At 37.8% G+C, this 24,464-nt stretch overlaps 1 protein-coding gene and 1 long non-coding RNA gene across 5 annotated transcripts in view; both read right to left on the bottom strand.

The window, feature by feature from the left end:
• Positions 1 to 921: 921 nt before the first annotated feature.
• Positions 922 to 4,815, bottom strand: LOC144007961 (uncharacterized). Its single transcript, XR_013280485.1, has 2 exons — positions 3,736 to 4,815; positions 922 to 2,476 (listed from the first exon to the last, which is right to left on the bottom strand). It is a non-coding gene; the product is annotated as an uncharacterized LOC144007961 (long non-coding RNA).
• A 1,210-nt stretch (positions 4,816 to 6,025) lies between these two features.
• The window catches only part of samd12 (sterile alpha motif domain containing 12), an 87,129-nt gene continuing 68,690 nt past the window's right edge, over positions 6,026 to 24,464 (bottom strand). For all 4 annotated transcript variants that reach the window (XM_077508048.1, XM_077508050.1, XM_077508049.1 and 1 more), the window contains one exon: positions 6,026 to 7,031. In XM_077508048.1, the coding sequence (XP_077364174.1) occupies positions 7,000 to 7,031 (32 nt within the window). In that variant the 3' untranslated portion in view covers positions 6,026 to 6,999. The remainder of the gene's footprint in view (positions 7,032 to 24,464) is intronic.

Below are 24,464 nucleotides of genomic sequence, written 5' to 3'. Positions count from 1 at the left end.
CCGTCTAACATCATTTGTCGCTGTACTTCAAGTCCATACGACTCAATGGTGTCAAACATACAGCCAGTGGGCAAGTATGAGGGGTGGGAATCTTTGACTGCCTCACGATTCGATTTGATTCCGATTTTTGGGTCTGCGATTCGATTCAGAATCGATTTCCGATTCCAAATGATTTGATTGACAATGATTTCTGCTTCATTTTGTAGATCAGCAAATAATCGTCATGATCTACTCCAGTCTGACCGGCTAATGCTAATTAGCGCGCTACTCGCGGCATTTTTTATCCCTCATAAAGAACGACTATTTATACAAACCGCTTCAGGAATGTATACAGAGAAGCATCTTAACATTACGCATGGAAAAAAATAAACTTTTATTGGCCTAACTCGATGGTGACTTTTTCCTTCTCCTCTCTAATCTGGCTACAACTTTAACTGTGTATCAGAACGCACGGAACCACAGTGTCCCCAAGTGGCCAAATCGGGCTGCCCGTGCTGATCGAACACAATTTTTCCAATACACGCATTTGTCATGCAAATTTTGTCCACTAGAGTGCGCACTGACCACCACTTAAGAATTTGGCACCTGGTATTAAAGCACAGCCTACTTCCTGTGAAATTCTGTGCCGCCTTGAAATGAATACATCCTGTAAAAATACATTAAGACACTGAATACTGCACTTATTTTTGTTCCTAAATTTCAGATTGCTCATATGATTTGCAAAACTCGTGAAAAAAAAAAAAAAAAAAAAAAAAAAAGAATATTTTCCAAATGTACTTGTAATTATTTGCATCAAAAACTGAAATATTTGGAATTATGGCAATTTATAGTTTAGGCATGACATTAAATTGGGGCGAATGCAGACACTGAAACAAGAAAAATTACCTGTAAGAGAGAGATCACAGTATTGTATGAGTGACATGTTGTTACAAGAGCTTTATTGTACCATCTAGTGTGCATTGAAGTTCATTGATCATTAATAAAAAATACAAGTACATATTTACATGAATATGGTTTATAATATCAATATCATAGTTATATCCTCCTGACTACCAGGAAAAAAATATTGTCTAATTATGTTTATTTCGATATTCCCCAATCTTTGTGAAGTAATTGGAATACTGCAAATGAAATTATTTTTTAAGCTATGATGTGTCCACTACAGAGGACATTTTTTAAAACTTAAATGCTCGGCTCAAATATTGATAAAATAATTCAAACAATACTTTAATGTGTTCTTAAGAGTCTTATAGAAAACATGCTAACAACAACAACAAAGCCTAAATTTGTTCAATAAAAAGTGTTATACGTTTGTTTACTTATCCCTAAAAAGTAGGGGTGTGAATTGCCTCGTACCTGACGATTCGATCCGTATCACGATTCATAGGTCACGATTCGATTCGATACCGATTAATCCCGATATGAATTTACAAGTCGATTGTTGCGATTTTTTTTTTTTTTACCATTCAGTAAACTTGTACATGTACACTGTAAGATTTGTATGAAAATGTATTATTTATTGATCCGAAACTGAGCCACTGTATTTAACAAACTGGTTGTAACCTTTTTCATGTTAGAACAGCATTGAAATAAAATATTAAGGCTTAATGTTCCTTGAATATAACATTCTTCCATGCTTAAGGCGTGAAAGTTACACGTTTTGTTGAATATTTTTCCATCAAAAATGGATGTCAAAAAATATTGAATCGATTCGAGAATTGCGTGCTGTAGTATCGCGATATATTGCCGAATCGATTTTTTTTAACACCCCTACTAAAAAGTGCTTGCACTGAGGGAAGCCATTTTCTTTTATGATGCAATCAAAGGTAGCAAAGCCCCACCCCTACACATTTGGTATCATCGGAAAGCTCGGAATGTCCTCTATAGAGCACAAAAGGAGTTACTGGGTGGGAGATCTTCAGGTTTAAAAAGGTCCACTACAGAGGGCAAATTTGAATTGCTGGTAGTCAGGAGGTTAGGGCATGTTAAAAATAGTAGACGGAAGGAAAGTGCATATGTCGTCATGCTAGTTTGCTTGTCCACTTGGATCATTTGCTTCTGCGGTTGTTTATGACCTGACCTTTTGCTGTTTCAGTGTCCAAGCTCACTGTCACTTTCTTTGCACCGCGTTATGCAAGGCTGAGCGTGGACGATCTCCTGTGCGTAACAAATTTCAACGGAGAGAAAATATTTTTCGCACATTTTCAAAAAGTGGTGATGGCAATGAAAAATATATTTTTGTAAATGTTCCCTTTTTCCATGTGGTGTTGTGCTTCCAAGCACTACTTGACGGCGGCGTGCAGGTGGTTGCTCTCCTTGCTGCTTGACGGAATGGTAGCAGCAGACCATCGAGAGAGACATGACAGGCTCGATGGAGGCGTGAAAGAATCAACGTTGAATCTTGTTGCTGTCAGAGGAGGAGTTCAGCTTCCTTATCAGGCACATTCTTTGCTGGCGCTTCCTCACAGGATCACCTCTGCTCACATTTTGGGGTAACAAGCAAAAACGTGCGTAAACGACAGTGCTTGTCAATTATTTTTTTGTTAATCCCACCCAGGAACAAGAAAACATTTCGCTCCCTCCAACTCTCCACTGCAACTATAAATAGTATCATTGTGGGAATGCTGAAAGTTTGTATTTGTCATTAAACTACAAGTTACTACTTCATAATTATTAGTAATACTACTTCTATTACTACTATCACTAGTAGTTAATAGTTAATTGTGGGAATGCTGAAGCGGCTCGGTGGCACAGTTGGTAAAGGCCATTGCCCAGTAACCAGGAGGTTATAATTTCATAATTTATCTCTCAATTTACTTGATAAGCATTCAACATGCATTCAAAATCTTGCATTCTTGTAATCATGCATTCAACTTTCAGCGTTCCCACGCAATTTCTCCAGAAATTGTACTTAGTCTAGTTACTATATAATTTTCACATAATTTCTCTTTCAATTATCTTCATAAACATTCAGCTATTAACATTCAGCTTTCAGCATTACCACGCAATTTCTCCAGAAACTGGACTTAGTCTAGTTTATCGAAGAAATTGGTAACTACAAGGACACACCTCTGCATAACATTGTATCCTTAGTAACGAAAAAAAAAAAAAAAAGTTCCAGATTTTCCAGTTTTATTCCAGTACTCTCATAGGTTAATGTTTTAGTTAGTCTGTAACAGAAAAGATTTAAAGTGCATCGCTGCCATCTACTGTAGTGAATGTGCAATTACGCTTTATTCTAGTTTGGCAAAAAAAACATGCCAAAACAAAAAACATGTTCCGCTCGGTCACAGGAGTCCCACCTGGCAGCCCCGCTACAGTATTTTGGTCCTTTTAAGGACTGACAAAGGATGTAGACTTTTGTCAGATAGACTTTGGAAAACAAAAAAAAGTACAAAAAAATAAATAATAAAATTAAAATATATATATATATATATATATATATATATATATATATATATATATATATATATATATTACAAAACAGACTTCAGCAGTTCATGTTCATATTTATTTACTATTTATCCCCTACAACATAAGAGGCACACCCTACCAATGAATGGTATCATTCTTTCAGGAAGCAAAAACGACAATGCTGGCTCATTTGCATGAAGGGACAAGGTCTGTTCAGGTGATACAAACGACTTGTAAGACAACCAGAACATGAAATAGCCACTTGTGTTTGTTTTTTTTTATCCCAAATAAATCCATCCACCGTGTGACAGAAACACATACCTTTGATGCTTTTTCTAATCCTCGAGGACTGTATGTCCTGGAAGCTCTGATCAATAGTGTTCAATCAGCTAGCAGGTCTTTGTCGAATTAGTCTGCAGCTGCTATATCCCAACAATGAATGAGCGGACACAGAGCAACCTGTCCACAAATGCAATCCCGTTAAAATACAATTGCTTTTTTTTTGTTTTTAATATAAACATCATTCCAGTACATCAATATTTGCAATTGCTATTTAGAAGTAGTTCAATTGTTTGCTACATATAATGAATGTACACTCACGCACAGAGAAGACACATCTGTTTTGGTTTCGTGACAGACATGTGCTTTCCGGGTTAGTAAAGAAGATACACCAGAATATAACAGTGAGCGGCCATCATTCACATAACAGAGATTCGCTTCATATAAATATGACAAAAACAAGACGTTTCAATGACAGACACAGCTGTCAACGTTTGTTTCCCCACCCTTGTTATTTTCAGTATAGCGCAACTAAAAATAGTTTGCGCGAGAAGCTGACAAAACAATAAATAAAGACGAGCCATACGGAGACGTGTCAAGAAAAAAAAAAGGATACCTGTGATGTCTTTTTGTCGTTCTGGCTCCTCGTTAACGACAAAGATTTGCAAGTCCCTCGGTTGCCTCGGTTCAGCTTCAGTCACAACTTGGAGTGAGGTGCCAAAGCTGTTTAACTTCTTAGACGAGGATTTTGGGGGACACCTCGGGAGTTTCCTTCTCATGGTCCAACCTGGGTTGTTTTTCATCAACTTCATTTTCACAATGGCAAGTGTTCATTTTAAGCCCCAAATGAGTTGTTTTGTTGTGTTTATGTCCCCATTCAGGAGAAGTTTACATGACAACAACCTGGTGAACAAAATAAGGAGGAATGCTTGTTTTTTGTAGTAATTTTGGTGTTAAATGTTTCCAAGTTGATTTCAACCCCGAATGTGCTTAAAAAAAACAAACGAACTATAATGTAAAATTATTTAGTGTTGACCAACTCTGCAGAGTTCATCAAATTAAAGGCCCAGTCTGCCGGTTTCACTCTGTAAAAGGAACTTTTTAAGTACAGGATTTAAACAAACAAACTACTTCTCAATTTACAGATCTGGGCTTCTCTTAATGTCTGGTGGTGATTTTGTCCTAAACCTCAACCCCCCACCCCCCTCCACCCTGTATTTTGCCATTTTGTGTTTGTTTTGTAAACAGCAGGACGTTTCTGTGGAAAGACAGTGTTTGCACCCCTCCAGCCAATCGCAGAGCGGGGGGTGGTGTGTCACAAACGGGGCCGGGTGAACTTGTCGGCTGCGTGACGTCACTCCTGCGGCAATTTGAAAGCACGCATTTTAGGACAAAATCACCACTAGAAATGAAGAGAGGCCCAGATCTGTAAATTAGAAGTAGTTTGTTTGTTTAAATCCTGTATTTAAAAAGTGCCTTTTCCAGAGTGAAACTGGCAGACTGGGCCTTTAAGCTCCGCCCACTTGATGAGAACTTTTCTGCTGCAAAGACTACTGAGAGGGCTAAGTATTATCGTATTATAGTTAAATGTATATATCACAATTTTAGTGTTGTAGTAACAAGGCACGTGGCCCCCTATCATGTAATAATTTCCTGAAAATGATTTTTATTACATTATTGGGTTGTACTAATTTGTGTTTTATTACTAATTTGTTTGTTTTATTTTATTGTTTTTATTTTATTAACTGATTTGAGTTTTACTATATTTTCAGGACTTTTTTTATTTTTTTTACATGGATGCTACAGGGGTTGTCCCACACTGTTGTCATATTCATCCCAGAATGTGCAAGTCTGCCTGCACCTCCATCAAATCCACCAAAATCGAATGCGCCAGAAGTTAGACGTGGTTTTACCAAGTATAAAATCAAGTATCTTTTTTTTCACCAAATTGCGAAATGTTTTGCTTAATTTTACTTTCATTCAGTAAACTACGGTTAACTTTTTTTTTTTTTAAATTTACTTGTATGGCAGCATCTAATTTGTCATGTTACCTAAAATATTTTCTGTACACTTATTAAAGGGATACTTTACTTATTTATCCATTTTTGTCAGTCAAACATTAATATTTGGCCTATAATAAAGTTGATATTTTCATTACTTTTCATGTACAATTAGTACCTTTAAAAACATTTTGCAACTTGCTGTCAACTGAAAATGACATCACAAGGTCTCAGGTAACCAATCACAGATCAGCTTGTGAATGTCACATGACCAAACAGCTGAGCTGTGATTGGTTACCTGAGCCCTTGTGATGTCATTTTCAGTCGACAGGAAGTTGCAAAATGTGTTTTTAAAGGTACTAATTGTACGTGAATAATAATGGCAGTATCAAATTAATTATAGACAAAATATTAACTTTTTATTGCTAGAATGGGCTAAATAAGTGAAGTATCTCAAACAATTTCATGATGGAATTAGTTTTAGTCTGGACAAAATGATTGCACTTGACATTGTATGTTGAAAGTCAACTAGTTTCACGAAGCTCTACTTTGGAGATTTTTTTTTTTTTTTTTTTAGTGCATAAAATAAATACTGTAAGATGGACGCCAGGCATTATCAAACACTGTTTACACGACAGTATCTACTCTATGAACAAATAGAGGAAGAATAGAGAGAAACAAAATTGTGTAAAGCGTGTCTCCCTTTTGTGGTTATTAGGGATACAATTAGCGCAAGAATGGAGGATTTATGAACAGTAATTGTCTTGCCACTTCACAAAAGCTTTAAGTTGGATTAGGACCAGCCTTCCCACAAGGGAACATAAACCTTCAAGTGCTACAGTGAAGATTGAGTGGCAGTCTGAAGGAGTGGCTTTAACGTAAGAGTAAAATAGCCTTTTGGGATGAGTTATTATAGCCAGCCGCGATACATAAAGCAGCATATTATTGTGAAGCTGCAGAAAACGAACGTTTTAATGATTTTAGCTCTCATTGCTTTGCAGTCAATTCGATTTTTTTTCTTTTTAGAGATGTAATAAACTGATGTGATTTATGTAATGGAAACTGTTGGTCAGATTCCAGCCTGCTGGCACGATTGTTTGGTTAGCAAAGAAAAGATCAGGTTGGAACTTGCGGGAGGAGCGGCCGGGAAGAATGTGCGTGATTGTGTCCAATCTTGCCGCGGATGAACTGACGCAAGGAGCCGTGCAAAGTCCAGGAAGAGGTCCGGGGATCACATACAGGTGGGTCTGGTTATAGGTTGCCGAGGCGACGGTCATTCGCGTACCTCTGTGAGTGATCGGTGGGCTTATGGTGAAGATGGGGCACATTCCAGCGAGCCTGCACAAGGGAAAAAAACAACAAAAAAACACTCAAACGTAAGTTGTTGAAACTGTGGGAAATGAGAAGAAAAAAATGTTGAGAACAAAAAAAAAAAGAGGGGAAAACTATCACAGCGCGAAACTGAGAAAGTGACGTAGATGAGAGAGCGAAACTGAGAAAGTGACGTAGATGAGAGAGGAAATTTGGAATTTGAGATCAAACGGGCAAAAAAAAGAAGGGGCTCGAGATAACAAGCATGGGCACAGCGAGGCATAAAAATGGATCACGGGGATGGAATTAGAAAACTAGAAGAGAGAGCGGGAGAGATAAGAGAAACGGGATAAAAGAGAGAAAGAGCGAATAAAAAGCAAGGGGACATAATTATAAAATAGCACATAGCAAATCCAACGCGGCCGGCATCGAGAGCGGAAAACACAAAGACACGAGCGCTTGACAAGTGTTTCAAATGTAAAGACGGGAGGATGAGTGGAACAAATGAAGCGGACGGAGATGGAAGTGACATGATTTCAAACTTAGCGCGATGAACAACAAACAGATGCGTGCCAGTCATTCGCTTAACAATAGCATCCAAAATATGAGCTACAAATTGAATTGCAGCATTCACACTTTCATTCTGCAATTTATCGATTTATTTAATTGTTTTCATTCTGACTTCCTCCCACATTCCAACACCATGCAACACTGTGCCCTGTGATTGATTGGTGGCCAGTGCTGGGACCACGACTTATGAGGATAAACATTAAAGGCCCTGGACAAACTGTGGATTGAAGGTTTTTTTTTTTTTTTTTTTTTTTTTTTTTTTTTTTTTTTTACCTCAGTCACCATTTATTCTTCCAATGCGCTCCGACTTTCTGTTGAAGTCCTTCCTGCACAATTTGACAGGCCGCCGTTTGCGCTGTCTGCATGTCAGCCTTAATAATAGCATCCCCATATGTCGCAATGGCACACAATGTCACAATGCCATCTGCAGCCGGAGTGCTATGGCAACACCACTTGGACAAACTACATTGTCACTGAAGATGAAGATTCAGACTTTTTTTTATTTTTATTTTTTCTTGGGATGAAAATCTGCACTATACCACCACCCAATGTCAGGTCTCTACCACAGCCACCCTAAATTAACAATATCACTAAAATTAATTAATTAATCCGTAACTGCATTCTAAAAACAGTTGAGGTAAAATTAACCCAATTTTGGATTGTTTAATACAAAGCAACCCAATATTTAGGCATGTCTTGTGTAAAACAACCCAATCTTTTACAAAACTACACAGTTTTTGGGATGGATTGACAAAGTGACCCAACCTTTTTTGGGTTATTACAACTTTTTGGGGTTATTTTTTTTATTTTATTTTATTTTTTTTAACAAAGCGACCCAATTTTCTGGATTGCCTTGCACAAGATGACCCATTTTTTTGGTTGTTTCATCCAAAACTACCCAATTAATTGGGTTGTCTTGTACAAAATTTTCTGAGTTGCCTTGTATAAAACGACCCAATTTTTGGGTCGTTTTATCCAAATTGATCCAATTTTTGGGGTTGCCTTGCATGTACAAAATGACCAAAATGTGGGGTTGTCTCATACAAATATTTTTTATTTTTTTTTAAACCTGACTTATTGGGGTTGTTGTATTTTTTTTAATTGATTTATTTTTTATACAAAACAACCCAATTTTCTGGATTGTTTTGCACAAAATGACCAAATTTTTGGGGTTGCTTTGTACAAAACGATCCAATTTTTTAGGCTGTTTTATACAAAGCAACCCAATCTCGGGGATTGTTTTATATGAAACAACCCAATTTCTTTAGTCGTCTTTTACAAAATGATCAAATTTTTAGGCTTGTCTTGTATAAAACGACTCAATTTTTCGGGTTGTATTATAAAAAACGACCTCGTAGAAAATAGCCCATGCTTTGGGGTTGTCTTGTACAACTCTTAGTAGTGAAGTAATTTTTGTAGCCTGTAGGCAGTATCTTATTTTGAAATGACTTGGTCAAAACCACCAAAAAGCCCAAAACGGGTCACAATACTGTTTACAGGTTAAAAACCCAAATTGGGTTATTTTTGACCCATCTGCTTTTCGAATGTGTAATTGTGTATTGCCGTATTACAGTTTCATTTTCAGTTCTGAACAGAGGAATTAGTTCCAGTGTTTGAATGTCGTGCTTGCTGAGCAGAGTAGGTACCATGCGATGGAAAAGCGGCATTGTAAAATTGCCTCAAGCCTTTCTTTGTCTACATCTTCATTTCGAGGAAGGTTTGCTTTGTCAGCTGCAGAGTGAAGAGGCCACACATTTACACTGTTCTGCAAACAGTAATTGTGTGATCTGAATCTTAATTTTGTACTTTGTTTGCATTCTTATACACACCCACCTAGACACACACATAATTCCGCAATGGTGGTGAACAAGAACAAGCAATATTTCTTACAAATGTCAGCTTCACGTTTCTCTGGGTTACCACTTATACACAGACATGCACACCTCCAACACTTCCTTACACATGCCCCGCATATCAATATCAAGGATAGCCTGCAAAGTCAGTATATAGCTGAACGCAATGATATATATAATGAGCGATTATTGCTGCTGTAAAATGTAAAATCAATAAAATTTGACGTTTTCACAACCAGTTATAAAGCAGTGTAGACAAAAAGGCACATCATTTAGCTTTTATTATGCTAAAGAGTAAATTACTCTGTTGCTGATTATGACTATTATTTTACATAATAACTATAATATGCTGAATAAATTGGAACAGACTAACATATAAATATCTTACTGACAGACATTTTTTTTTAATTTAAAACATGTAGGAGAGCCTCAGCAGATGAAAGAATATAAGATCAGGGGACACAATGTAGATATCAACTAATATGCTGTTATTGATGTTCAATTGGCCAATTGCAGGGGCTGCTTAGCACACTGTGGGCTCCATTTTCATGAAGTGCTCAGCATAAAAACTGGCACATTTTCATTTTTCGTGCTGTGCAAGTCTAGTGTATGATTTTCTTTTACCCCCTGGTGTCCCTGATGATTTAGTGACAGAAAGTAGATTAGTATTTAGACCCGTTAGAAGTAGGTCTAAATTAAGGCGCAGGTTAGGTAGCACACATTTTTTTATCTGTTGATATGTCATTGTATTTCACTCCTATTTCACGTTGCGCGTGGACTCCTGCATAGTCTCTTATTCTGCCGTTATGAGCTTCCATTGGCTGGGAAGCAAGTCGCCTGTGTTCACACCCACATTGGCACAAACGCATGTTTCTAACCTGAATCCCCTCGCCAGCTTAACCCAGAAAGCACAAAAGAAAAAAAAAGTCAAAATGTATGCACGGCAGATGTACGGTGGGTATTTTAGTATTTTCACTTCAGTTTCTCTGCTACTTTTTTCACCCACATCAGCACACGCAAACATTGTGCCTTCCATATTTTTCTGCTTTTAGTTGCGCAGCAGGGGACTGGCACACACATCTCAGTGCCATTTCTTAACTGTGCTACACTGTTTTGCAGTATAGCTCTCCTGACAGTGCAGACGTGTCCTTCGGGGCTTAACGGAGCCAAAAGTGGAACATTAAAAAGACGCCTGGTTTATTGCAGAGCATGTGCGCTGGTGTTTGTGCTCTTATATTCCCGTGTACTTCCATGTGGAGGAGGTTTTGTGTCGATATGGCTTCGGATGATTGTATTATTTTTCTAAGATGTCGTGACAGATTTACGGTTAGTTGGCTGCAACTTCTAATGCAAAAATGTTTGACTAAAACAACTTTTGAACAAATCAAGTATCAGTTGACTGCATATTTGATTTAAAAATTACAATTGGTTTAGACATTTTAACATAAACCTGACAAAACTGGAATTTGCATAAATTCATTTCATTAGACATTCTGCTTTTGTGAGAATGTTCTTTTGGACCGATACAGTTGATATCTACAAAAAGTCTACACGCACCTATTTAAATACCAGGCTGTTGTGATATATATAAAAAAAGACACCAAGATACATTAAATTAATTGAAAACCTTTGCCAAACATTTGTGAGCTATAACCAACAGCCTGAAAGCAAGATCCTGCCACCACCATGCTTTGATAGGTATTGTACTTTTGGCCCAAAATGTACTACGGTTTTACAACAACAGTGTGAAAGTGTGCAATATCTGACAAAGTTCAACCGTAAAGTAAGTTATTTGAAAGTTAAGAAAAAACTTTTATGGAGTTAGTTAGAACAATGCGGCAACTAAAGGTCTGATATATATACTATTTTGGTCAAATTTAATTTGTTTTCCAGGAAATACTTATTTTTTCTTATTTTATTTTTATTTTTTTCTTAAATTACGGTATATATATATATATGTATATATATATATATATATATATATATATATATATATATATATATATATATATATACCGTAATTTCCGGACTAAAGAGCACACCTGATTATAAGCCGCACCCAGTACATTTCTAAAGGAAAAAGCATTTTGTACATACATAAGCCGCTCCTGATTATAAGCCGCATGTGCCCAGATTGAAACATGAGATATTTATAAAGAAAGATTGTACACAGAGTTTTCAAAGGTTTAATAATATACCTTAGCTTTTCTTTCCAAACAGTGCCTGTGACAGTAACAGTAACACAATAGCGATGCGGTAGTAACTAACAGAGCTGCTTAAAAATAACAAACCGGTAAAATCACTGAGACTTCTTGTATTTTCCATGATGAGGGTCTGTTCACACATTTTATTCAAGCACAAAGCGCAAAGTCACATTAAACTTGCGTCTTCATCAACACATATATTCCACCCGTCTCACTCTTACCTTTTCTGCTCGAGCACCCCTGGCGGCCGTTAAAAAAAAATGCATAAATTAGCCGCATCATAGTATAAGCCGCAGGGTTGCAAGCGTGTGACAAAAGTTGCGGTTTTTAGACCGGAAATTACGGTATAATGTATATATAGTATTTATGTTAAAGGTGAAATGGTTCATCAATTAATCAACAAATATAAAATTAATCAATTCTCCAACTTCTGTTGTCCTATGGACATTACAAAAAAAGTAAAGGTTTGCGTGCACCATAATGACCTCCTGTAGTGTACCAATACCATGTTTCCCTTCCAGGATTTTTTATTTTTTTCAAGGTCTGTGATTGTTTATCACAACAGAGTCAGTATAGTCCCCAAAGAGGGCTCAGGGATAAGCAATATACTCGGAAACCGAAACAGAGGCTTTTACCATATGAAAGGCAAAGGGAGAAAAGAGGGATGGAAATGAAAAAGGGCACGAGAAATGAAAGATGGAGTTGTGGGATGAGGAGGGTGTGTGTCCTAAAAAAAGAGAGAGAAGGATGGGATGATGGAGAGAGTGGGGTAGTGGAGAGAGACTTAAACAACGACATAGCTGTATTCCCCAAGTGGCTTCTGTCTCGTTGGCTCTTTGCAGCTCCAGCTCTCAGGATTATTGCATTTACACTTCTGCTTAAAAATAGCTCCAGTGATAATTTATTTAGTTTGACTACGCCGTCCGCTATTGTGTTCCCCAAGAGTACAGCTACGTATACACAGATATATTTGTTGTGCGTTTTCCACCAAAATCTGATTCTTGTGCTCTCAATATCTTTTCCTTGAGTTATGATATTCTTAAAATCCTATTCTATTCTCTGCCTTTTCTGATTTGAAAATATACTGTTGACCAAAACAACACAGGGGTATATTCACTAAGAATGTGCTGCGTCCGGTAATAGCGTGAAATATTGCACCACAACTGCACGCCCAGTTACCCACCTATTCACTAAGGATATTGCTCTAATCATATACCGGCGCAGACACGCCCACAAAACTGACAGCTTGGAGCAAATTTGCACCTGATTTACCACACATGGCAATAGATTTGCGTCAAGAACATTGTAGTAGTAACAGTTGCGAGAAAGATGACATTATCAGAAAGCGAGGTTGGACCGACAGTAAGCGTTTATAGCTCCATTAAACTGTACAAAGCAGAGAGGACGACGACGTAATTCATTCATAAAGTACAAATTATTGGTGCGATAATTTTTTGAAAATATATTTTTAGAGGTTGGCGTGGGCGTACAGTATGCATTCGGCACATAAAAATGATCGTAAAATGCCGTAAAATCGTAAAAAAAAGATGATCGGTCGGACGAATATGTGCAATATGAATTCACATGTATAACGGAATGTATGGTGTTCCACAAGGTTCGATTCTGGGGCCTCTGATGTTTACATTGTGTCTGCTGCCCCTTGGATCCATCTTAAGAAATCAGCAGTGGTAGTTTTAATGGTCTTTGAATAAAGAGTTGAGTGCGAATTTTTTAATCTGTCAAAAAAGAAGGAGTTGATGAAGGCCCAGAGGAAACTAGTAGAGTTCAGTACCTGTACAATGTTAAGAACCACCGTTTTAATTAAAGATCTTATGAAAACAACTAATTGTATGATAAAAGGCACAACCAAGTATTTTTTATTTTTTTTTAAAGAAAAACAATAAGTGCTAGTGTCAATAGATGCATGAATTATGCCTGCCTAATGCCTCGATGTTGGTAAGCTAATGCCATGCTAGCAACAAATGAAAGGGACTTGGCAAAACTGGATGCCAAACCTGAGAAGCAAACTTGCTTCGTGCTAAGCTAGCATGAGGCAAGTAGCAATGTCGATAGATTTAAAAAGGGATAAAAAATAATCAATATTCTTTGTTCTGCCACTCACCAGGGTAACGGTGCAGGATCCTGAAGATATAACTTATTTTAAATTAGAAATGTTAACATTTCCGTGCGTTGATAAGATGTGTCCTTGTAAGGCTCCACTCCGATAATGTTTGAATGAGATAAGTGAATATGAGTTTGTAAACATGATCAAGATAACAGCTACTTCCTGTAAGTGCACTCCATTTAAGTGTAAAGTTGGGTATTTTGTATTTCATTGCCATGGATCATAGAGATCGTTGTACACAAAAACACTCCCACCAATGAATTGAGAGCATTGGCTAAAATTTGCAGCCCCGCCTGTCCAAACGGACAAAATAGAGGATTATAATCAGATGTACTTAACAGGTCAAGGTGAGTGGTACCCCAACACACACCGTTTCAAGGACAATGTGAGATTCTCAAGTAAGGAAAAAACCCCAAAACAATCTGTTACCAGAGCGATATCCATTTTGCCCTTGGGATACATCTTGTCGAGTGTCTTTTGAGCACCCTTGAAGGAAACGATATTGAACAGGGGCATGTTCAAAGTTGATCGCACTTAAACATAAGCTATGAGAGGCCTTCAAAGAGCCGAGACAAAAAAGGCTTGGCTACTGGTTTGAAGGAGGCGAAGAGCTTCAGTCGCAGAGGTTAAAAGGGGGTCATCCGTCTTTGTAGTACGGCGAATCAAATTTTCCGCGCAAATGTGATGACTCGACATTGGGGAAGGCTGCAGGGATGAAGACGATGGGAGCAGAGAAGTTCCAATACGAGGAAGTGACTGGCAAATTCCAACTCTGCTTTTCACTTTTCGGTTTGCTTTTTTTGTCTCGCTTGCTTTCAGAGGTCCCAACGCCGCTGGCCTCCTGATGACCTCACATGGCGCTATGGCTCAGAAACACTATCAACTATTATTTCCTTTTCTTACAGCCATAATGGGATTGTATTGTTCCTGCTCACATTTCCGCTCTCCTCCGGTCAGCGAACCTTTCGACGGTGAAAAGGCGGCAGTGTGTGTTATTTTTTCATTCACACTTTCAAATTATTCATTACACAGGCGAAGTCTAGGCGATGGTAATTGATTTATGAGCCCTTCCTAAATTATCTATGATCAAGAGAAGGTAGTCTTCACAGTAGAGCACAGTTCCTTCTAATAGCTTTTAGGATTAGCGCAGCGGATAGGAACAATGATTAAATTCAACCTGGAACCAGAACGAATTACCCTTTTTTTTTTTAATGGCTCTTCAGGTTACAGGCTCACTACACTGATGCTGTATACAGAGTTTAAACCTGACTTTAGTTCCTGCGCTTGCAGTTGTGTTGAAAAGATGAAATTACATTACATGAACTAGACTAAGTGCAATTTCTGGAGAAATTGCGTGGGAATGCTGAAAGCACATTGAGAGATAAATTTTGAAATTTTAACCTCATGGTTACTGGACAATGTGCTTTACCAACTGTGCCACCGAGCAGTATCAGACACCTGGTAATGATAATGATAAGTTATATATATATATATATATATATATATATATATATATATATATGGAAGTGGGCGTGGAAAGTGATACTTAGCAAAAGTTGTCCCATTGAACTGTTCCATTGAAATGAATGGGGAAAAGTTGGTATTAAATGTTAAATTGTGCAAATACTGTAAGTAATGTGGAATCAGACTATATATACCCCGGGAGGTGTGAATTTTTGAAGCTAGTTGAAATTTAACAATGTAAATTGGAAGTATTATATGGGAGTTGTTAGGCGGCAAAAAAACTGTGGAGAATAAAAATCACAATAACATACGTGGGAATGCTCAGCATTCCCACAATTACATTGATTTAGATTAGATTTCTTCAGATTTTATTCTGTTAGCAGGCTGCTTCCTGGTTCATGGAAGATGACGAACAGGTGGGCAGTGCCACTAGGATTCTGTGCTTTCCAGTGATGTCATATTGTGGAGTGCAAACTGTATTCAACGCCTCAAGATTGATGGCCGGATTACTTTCCTGGCTCATGCACCAGCGAAGTTTGTGGAAGTGGGGGAGGGGGTGGTGTCTTTTGTGTATCATGGAAACAGTATTGGACCAACTCTTTCTTTTTTTTGTACTCTGTTTTAAGATATCAAAATTAGAGCTGACGATTATATCTGATTGCCTTAAAACTATGGGAGTTTCATCTAAAGATAATGTAGATGAAAACTAAAAGCAAAGGATTTGTATTTCATTGAATGCTGTTGCCATGGCGTTGCATCATTTGTAGGGAAAAATTGTGCTAATTTTGATGTTATAAACATTCCTGAAAACATGAAACTGCACTCACATCACACCTGGCAAAAGGAATTACCGGTAGTATCTTATTAGCTCATTGAGTGGTACTGCCTCCTAGAAATTTTTAACAAAGGTTTTATGTTTCATCAAGATCGCCGAAAAGTGCAAGAGCCCAAGATCTACAAAAAAAGCCGTTTGCAGTCATATGCTAAAGCAAACAGAAAGTCCGGCCTTTTATAGAGGTTACATTTTAGAGAAAAATCTTTTATTTGATTGATTTTATTTGATTGTCTTGAAATTGTACCTGTTAAGAAGATATTCAAGATAAAAGTAATAGCAATTATTACTATTTTTTTTTATTTTTTATTTAATCCAATGCTATTACCGGGGCGACAAACTGTTTACCATGAAGAATAAAAAACATTGGACTGGTCTCAAGTTGCCATCAATACTGTAAAAATATTTCCGTACATCAGTGGAAAGAGCTGAAAAACGCTGTCAGTTATTTCAGTGACCTTTTCATTGGTTTAGTCTTTCAAAGAAGGGTGCCAACAATTTTTCCTACATTGTTACACTTCTTGCATGTATACATATATTATCTTCTCAATATTTCATGCAGGAAATAATTCAAAACATGATAAAGCCCTTTCAATTCTAAATGGAAAGATAGTGAGTATATTATGCAGATAAATGAAGGTGAAGTGAAATCAAGGCTTCCTCCCTGGGACCAAAGTAATCATGATGAAAAGGAAAATGTAATTTTTGCTCGATTAAAAAGTTTTGGAAACACTTTAATTTGTCTTGAGTGTCTCTGGGATTGAGGGAGTCTAAACTAATGTGCTTGTCTGGTAATTAAATAAGAGATAAAGCCGACAATTAGTGCCGGCGGTGCATATCAAGCTGCTAGTACTTGTTACAGTGTTTGGAAGTGTGACATTGAGTATTTTCATGAGTGGGCAAGTGCATCTGTGCAAGTACTTGTGAAGATGCATTTAAGTGTTAGCTTTAAAGGTGTTATGACAAAGATTTCCTGTTTTTCTCGGCAAGCTAGTGGCAAAAACAAACATTTAATTAAAATTAATTGAAAGTGAAGATTTCCCTTAGTAGACCACAAAACAGCTCGAAGAGTTAATGATATACTGGCGTTCATCCCAAACATTTAATGTGATTGCCATTGTATTGATGAATTTGGCTCCACAGTTTACATTGTGCTGACAGTCAGTTGGTAGAGTTAAGTAGAGGAATGCTGCATATGCTCCATTCCAGAAAACTCGATGCATACTGCATTTCTGAGGGGAATCAATTTTCAGAAGGCCAATGTCACGTAAAAAAAGAAAGAAAAATAATACAAAAACGTACGATTCTGTAAGAATAATTGTAAATAAGTTATCATACATTTGCTGCAATGAAGAATTGCTTCTGCTTGCAATGAAGAATACTTTGCTCTTTTCCCTCTCACATTTATATAGCCTGGCTATTTTGAAGATGACTCAAAAAGCTGAAGAACCACAGCATCTAATGCAGCAGACTGGTTCAAGCCAGTCTGCTGAGGTCGCTTGTTTTCTGTTAAGAAATGATTCCAAACTCCACACATGTACTCAGCAATCTTCCACTCTTATACACAACACATAGACAAAGTGTTGGAACACCCATGTAACTAGGGGTGTGGGAAGGGCGTGGAAAACCAAAAGAGAGGGTGAGGAGAGGAATCTTCAGAGAGTGCAGGAGTGAATTGTATCAGTCAGTTCTCCTCTCTCCTCGAGTGTCTTCTCTCCTTTTTGTGTCGTGTTTAATAGATGTCAAACAGGTAACCCTGACAGATTCACACCTCTATTCAAACCTAAGGACAGTTTAGAATCTTCAATGAACCCAACCATAGTGTTTTTATAATGTTAGAAACTGGAGTATCCAGAGAAAACGTAGGTAGATTAGACTTTCTTCTGCATTTAGCAAAGAAGAGCTCCACGGGCGTGTCTCAATGTTTCTGTCAATGTTTTCGTTACATAGTTAACCAACAAGCTGAATTCTCGCGGTATTGATAATGTGAAGAACTCCCTTGAGTGAATCACAATTATCAATCTGGCTAGTGCCAGGTTATTAAATAGTTAAACTGAGAATAAGTAGTCTTATGATAGTTATTATTAGTATGATATTGTGAGCATTAAAGATAACAAACAAACAAACAAACAAACAAAAAAAAAAAACAGGTGAAGGATTCCCCCAGAACTTTTCAATTGGTGCCGTGACCCTGATGACAGTTTCTTTCAGAATCAAAATTTCATCCATCCATTCATCGATCCAACCAGCCATCGTAAACAAACAGCAGAAAATCGTATCTCGAGAAAACCGAATACAGTGTTACCTCGCTATAACGCGGTTCACTTTTCGCGGCCTCGCTGTAGCACAAATTTTTTCTAGTGCAATTTTGCATGCATTTTTTTTTACAGCAATGTACCTATTTTATAAAATGTATGGTTTGAACATTGAGAATGTTTAAACATGAGAGAAATGTGGGAAAATGTAATTGCCTCAATGAGAAAAGTGTATAAACTGTGTGGTGAGGGGTTTTACAGCCTTAAAACATTTATAATAAATGTAAAACATATAGCTAACTCTGCAGATTTCATTTATTGCGGGTATTTTTTGGAACCTAACCCCAGTATTGTGTAACTTAGCTAGAAATAATCTTCTCAATGCTATTTTGGGTTACCGTACATTCAATACAATGAAATGCAGTTTAAAAGCGCTTTATTTAGTGCCTCCCTCCACACACCTGCACAGTAACTCGCCACTCGTGATTGATTGTGTATTCCCCATGTGCCGCGCACCCCTGCTGACTCTGTGGCGTTAAACGTACATTAACCAGCTGGGGGTCTGAATACGTGACGAGGCTCCTGCTTTCCCACGGGGATCAAACCTGCCGCTGTTACATCGCATCGCCCTTGAGCTAGACACCTTAACCTTAGCGCCGTTAAGTATGCATCGGATCGAGCCGGCTGTGTGTGAATGTATGTCGTGTTACTGTTAGGGTGCGCAGGTCCCAGTGAGTACAAAAGAGGGCACCGGGAGGGGTGCGATGAATATTAATCAACCCCGCGTGTGTGGATTTGGGGAGAGTCCCGAGGGATTGCTGTGAAGTTTTACCTTGAGGAATTTCTACCGTACGCATTCATTAAGCATGAAACAGGCCACCATGTCCCTGCATGCCCTCCGGGATGGACACTGTGTGCATGTGTGCTGAGATTACACAACTGCACGGTATACCTTCACACTGCTTACTCATCTGTGATAAACATTCTCGCCGGCACCTACCTGTAGTTTCATAATACATCTGGGTCAACAAACATTGGGAAATCAGGGGGAGGCTAATGGAATCAAATTAGTGAATCTGCTTCACTGCCAGAAATCACGAGTGTTGTTTTAAAGCGGCATTCGATGCACAGTCAGGGGCTATGGGGCTATGTTTGCTTAAAGAACGTCATAAACATCCATTTGGAGATACTTTTTGGAGATCTTCGTGTACTGAGACCTCAATAAAAAGAGGGCCCTTCATAACCAAGCAGACAAAACTTATTTAATCAAGTAACTGAGGAGTGTTTAAAGCGTGGAACTGCCAATGTTTAAACATATTTGCAAGTATGTTTGAACGTATTTAGATAGACTTCCCTTGCCTTAGAGTGAAGCTAAATAAATATGCATTCCCTTAATTGTTTTCTTACAATTTATCCCATTTCTGGAAAATGTAAAAACCCGTCATACATATATATATATATATATATATATATATATATATATATATATATATATATATATATATATATATATATATATATATATATATATATATATATATATATATATATATATATATATATATATATATATGACGTGACGTGATGCTGACAATACAACGGTAAACAAAACACGTTTCTATCACCTGACTGACATAAGTTCAGGGTAAAAAAAAGGTTGGATGTCAGGTACTATGACTATCTCACCAGTTGCAAGCACAAAATAATAAATTTTTTGTTAAACCCTTGTATGATAATGAATGAAGAATGCTAAAATGCTATTTAAGATAAAAATGTCTAATCAACGGCTGACCTTTGTCCCGGAACTCCTTTGTTCTGCCGCAGGGATTCCACTGTATCTGCATCCGTACGTTAAGTTCAACTTTCCTCCACCACCTAACACATTTGTTATGTAAAACACCAATAGCGTTTCACGCCAAAGCATTTGGAAAGCGGTGCATTTCTAAACCAAGATGAGTCTCTTTGGGAAGTGAAAGTGAAGACCGGGAACATTTACACAAATGATGAGTAATTGTCCGAGAGCCTGCAAGCATGCCCCACAAATAAACCTGTCACCTGTTTTCACCGCCTACTTGACACTGAGTAATTACACTGAAGCGAACATGCGAGCATGTTACTAGATGGCAAAGTTACCTCCTACATTCATATCCACCAAATTGTTCGTAGCGCTACAGATCGAAAGGCCATGATATGTGGGGTCCCTCAAGGGTCAGTCCTTGGACCCCTGTTGTTCAGTCTGTATATGTTACCTTTGGGTCAAATGCTTCAGAACACCGATGTTGACTATCATAGTTATGCAGATGACACACAACTGTATTTATCTATGTCCCCAAATGACAGCAGTTCTATTAACGCATTGTGTCATTCTCTAGAGCAAGTTAACAACTGGATGAACCAAAATTTCCTTCAGCTGAACGAAAACAAAACGGAGCTCATTGTTTTCGGCAATAAAGAAAAGAGGATTGCTGTTAAAAAACAGCTTGAGTCACTGTCTTTAGAAACTAAAGACCAAGTTCGAAATCTTGGGGTATTTATAGACTCAGATCTGACCTTCAGTAATCATATTAAATTTATCACTAAAACAGCCTTTTACCAGCTGAAAAACATATCCAGACTGAAGGACTGCATGCTTCAAGCAGACCAAGAGAAGCTTATCCATGCTTTTATCTCCAGCAGACTAGATTACTGTAACGGTCTTCTGACTGGACTCTCTCAAAAGAACATGAGACAATTGCAGCTCATTCAGAACGCTGCAGCTCGAGTTCTGACCAAAACAAAAAGATCAGAACATATTACTCCAGTACTTAAGGATTTACACTGGCTCCCTGTCAGCTGTAGAATCGATTTTAAAGTTCTGCTACTCGTCTATAAATCACTAAATGGTTTGGGTCCTGAATATATACAAGAAATGCTGATTGAGTACAAACCCAGCAGGGCTCTGAGATCCACAGACTTGGGCCAACTAGTGGAACCCAGAGTTCGAAGCAAACATGGTGAAGCTGCATTTAGCTATTATGCTGCACACAGATGGAATAGGCTACCAACAGAAGTGAAGTCAGCCCCGAGTGTAAATGCTTTTAAATCCAGGTTAAAAACTTTGCTTTTTTCTTATACCTTTGATTAGGGACTTTTAAACAGCTTTAATTAAGTGTTTTTTTGTTTTTGTTTTTTGTTTTTTTTCCTCTGAATGTTAACTACTGTTTTTTGATGCTTATGTGTTCTTTCCTTGTGTAAAGCACATTGAGTTGCCTTGTGTATGAAATGTGCTATACAAATAAACTTGCCTTGCCTTGCCTTGCCTTACAGGAAATACAGAAAGATGGAATTAACATCCGGTGATGCATCGTGGGATTTCTAGTAGACAGCAGATCAGATCTAAAAAATGCCTGCCTTTAAGTGATAAGTGACTCTGGACCGTATAATGAAGGTGTAAGTAACAGAAGGGTACACTGTATACTGTATATGGCAACATCAGGACAAAGGAACTGTACAGATGGACGGTACAGAGAAAAGAAGGGCCGAGGGAGAAACAACAAAGTATCGAGTAACCAGGCGTAGTGGGTGGAAGACAAAGTATTTAAAACAAGACAATGGACAAACATTTTATAAACAGCTTGGACTCGCTTGAGTATTCCAGATGGTTTGAGTCACAGTGAATACCAATAGAACAGCAGAGAAAATCCAGCAACATCCTGTAAACATACATTTTCTAAATGTTTCAGGGTTTTGGAAGGGTTGTGGACTAAAATAAACACTGAGAGCCAAAGTCAGGAAAGGACTGCGTGGCTTTTGCGTGGTGCTAACTAGCAAAAATGGAGCTGCGGCGTCTCATCACTGCAGAAACTGAAATTTTAAGATATAAATTCTTAAATTTAACCTAAATTTGCTTATTTTGTTATGACAAGTTATTTTTACTTCAAATAAAATTGTCATTTTAAGATATTTATTACTTAATTACTTAACAGCCAGTTTTAAGTACTGTGAGGCTTAAAACAAACATTTCCCACATTTTAAGATGACTACTAACCAACATCAAAAGCCTTGAACCGGGGTTTCATAAGTTGAATCTTCTTATTTTAATATTTGCATAATCCGGTAATAAGATAAATGGAAAAAATACTAGTATGAAAACAGACAAAAGTGCTATATAGCTCTAGTGGTTTGTTATCACCTCCTTGCTTGACACGCAGGCCAAGTTGGCTAAATATAAATAAACACTTACGTATTTTAAGAAAATTGTTCTATATATTACAACTTAAAAAAGTACATATTATATAATATAGTCAATATTGCTTGTCTTTAGCCTAAAAATACTATTTTCTAGACGGCTATGGTTGATATGCGCTTGGTATTATTTTATTATTTTTTAAATCTTGCAGGTAAATGTAAGTAAAATGTTCTTGTTCTTTTGGTATATAGTTTTGCTTATTTAAAGTAATATTTTTTTTTAAGTTTTCTTGCAAGGCATGCGCAAAAACACAGTGAAATATGTCACTAACTGTAATGTCAGGCAGAATGCATCTTGCACCAATGCTATTTGCCCGTATTTAAAGATTTACACAATAATATGTTATATGCGACCTCACTAATCTAAGCATGACATTCTGATTAATATTACATTTGTGGAATATGAGTTATGCAGCACAATCCAGCTATTGTTATCCATTTCAGGGGGCGGCCATTTTGCCACTTGCGGTCGACTGAAGATGACATCACAGATGCTCAGGCAACGACCAATTACAGCTCCCCTGTTTTCTGAAGCTGAGCTGTGATTGGTTGTTAGCTGAGACCTGAGCAACTTTGATGTCATCTTCAGTCGACAGCAACTGGCAAAATGGCCGCCTTCTGATATTGATAAAAACTGCTGGATTTTGCCGCTTAACTCATATTCCACTAACGCAATATTAATCAGAATACCATATTTAGACTAGTGGGGCTGCATTGAAGATATTATTATTATTGTCAAGATTTTTTGGGGATTTGACCTGCTCTAAAAGAGGTAATATGCATATATTTTCTACAACTACCTTACCATACTGTGCTATTCTAACGTAAGACTTGACACAAGCATATACATTTAGACATTCATTTCACTTTGTTTGTAGCACGGTTGAACACGAAAGAGCATGAGATGCAGCAAACTGTCCGAATGCCTCCTTAGGTAAATCACTTGTCGAGCTGAGTGAGCACATGGCACTTAAACAAAATCCACTTGACCTTTTCTGCACGCAGACATGAGTAAAAACAATCGCGTGCTAAATTCAGCACCATTAAACTGAGCCGTTTCATTGTTCATTACCAGCCGAGGAGAAAATGAATTTGTCTTCACGGATCGCCGGTTGCAAGGCAAGCAGGTTGCACACAAACCAATCCCGTCACTTACTCTGACAACCAAACAACCAGCAATCAAACCAAAGGCCATCATTCCCACACTGCACAACACGGACTTTGCTGGCAACATGCATTGCGACTTGCGCGTGCCAGCTGGAGACAGTTTGACGGACAAAATAAGAATTACGGCGCTCGCCTCTTTATCTTCCTGTTTGACTTACTGCTGCACTCATGTGATTGATGGCTGAATGCAGGCCTCGGTGTGTAGGAGATGGAAGAGACAGGAGCTACAATGCCCCAACAAAAAAAAGGGAACAAAAAAAGCAGAAACAAGACAAGAGGAATTGAAGATAGTGAAAGGCATTGTTAGTCTTTGGAAGGATGAGCTGCCATTTGTTCCGGAGAATTCTGTTGTCTGCTTTCAGTACAACATGCATGTTCTTTGGAAGTTGTAACATTTTGAAAGTTAGTCATTTTGCATTCCATTGAGCGTAGCTGCATTTGAATAATTACGGCTCACAACTTTGGGGATGACCCAGATTCCTCAGCAGCTTTACTCGCAGCCGTTAAAACCAATGCCAAAATCAGCATTCTGAAACTGCGTTGATTTGCTTGCGAGGCTGCCAAAGCTAATAAACACTTTGGGGCCTGATTTACTCAAGGTTTGTGCAAACAAAATTGGTCAAAAACTTGATTGTGGAAGCTGATCGACTAACTGGGATTTACGATATTAGGATTGAGTCCACAAATTGGACGGGATGAAATGCACTGGCTGATTTGACGTCTTTAAATGGCGAATCTGAATGGCAGGTTCAAACCAGGACAA

This window comes from Festucalex cinctus, chromosome 19, assembly GCF_051991245.1.
Source record: "Festucalex cinctus isolate MCC-2025b chromosome 19, RoL_Fcin_1.0, whole genome shotgun sequence".
Taxonomy (NCBI): Eukaryota; Metazoa; Chordata; class Actinopteri; order Syngnathiformes; family Syngnathidae; genus Festucalex; species Festucalex cinctus.
Note: the sequence above shows the minus strand (reverse complement) of the source record. Positions and strands in the feature narration are given on the sequence as shown.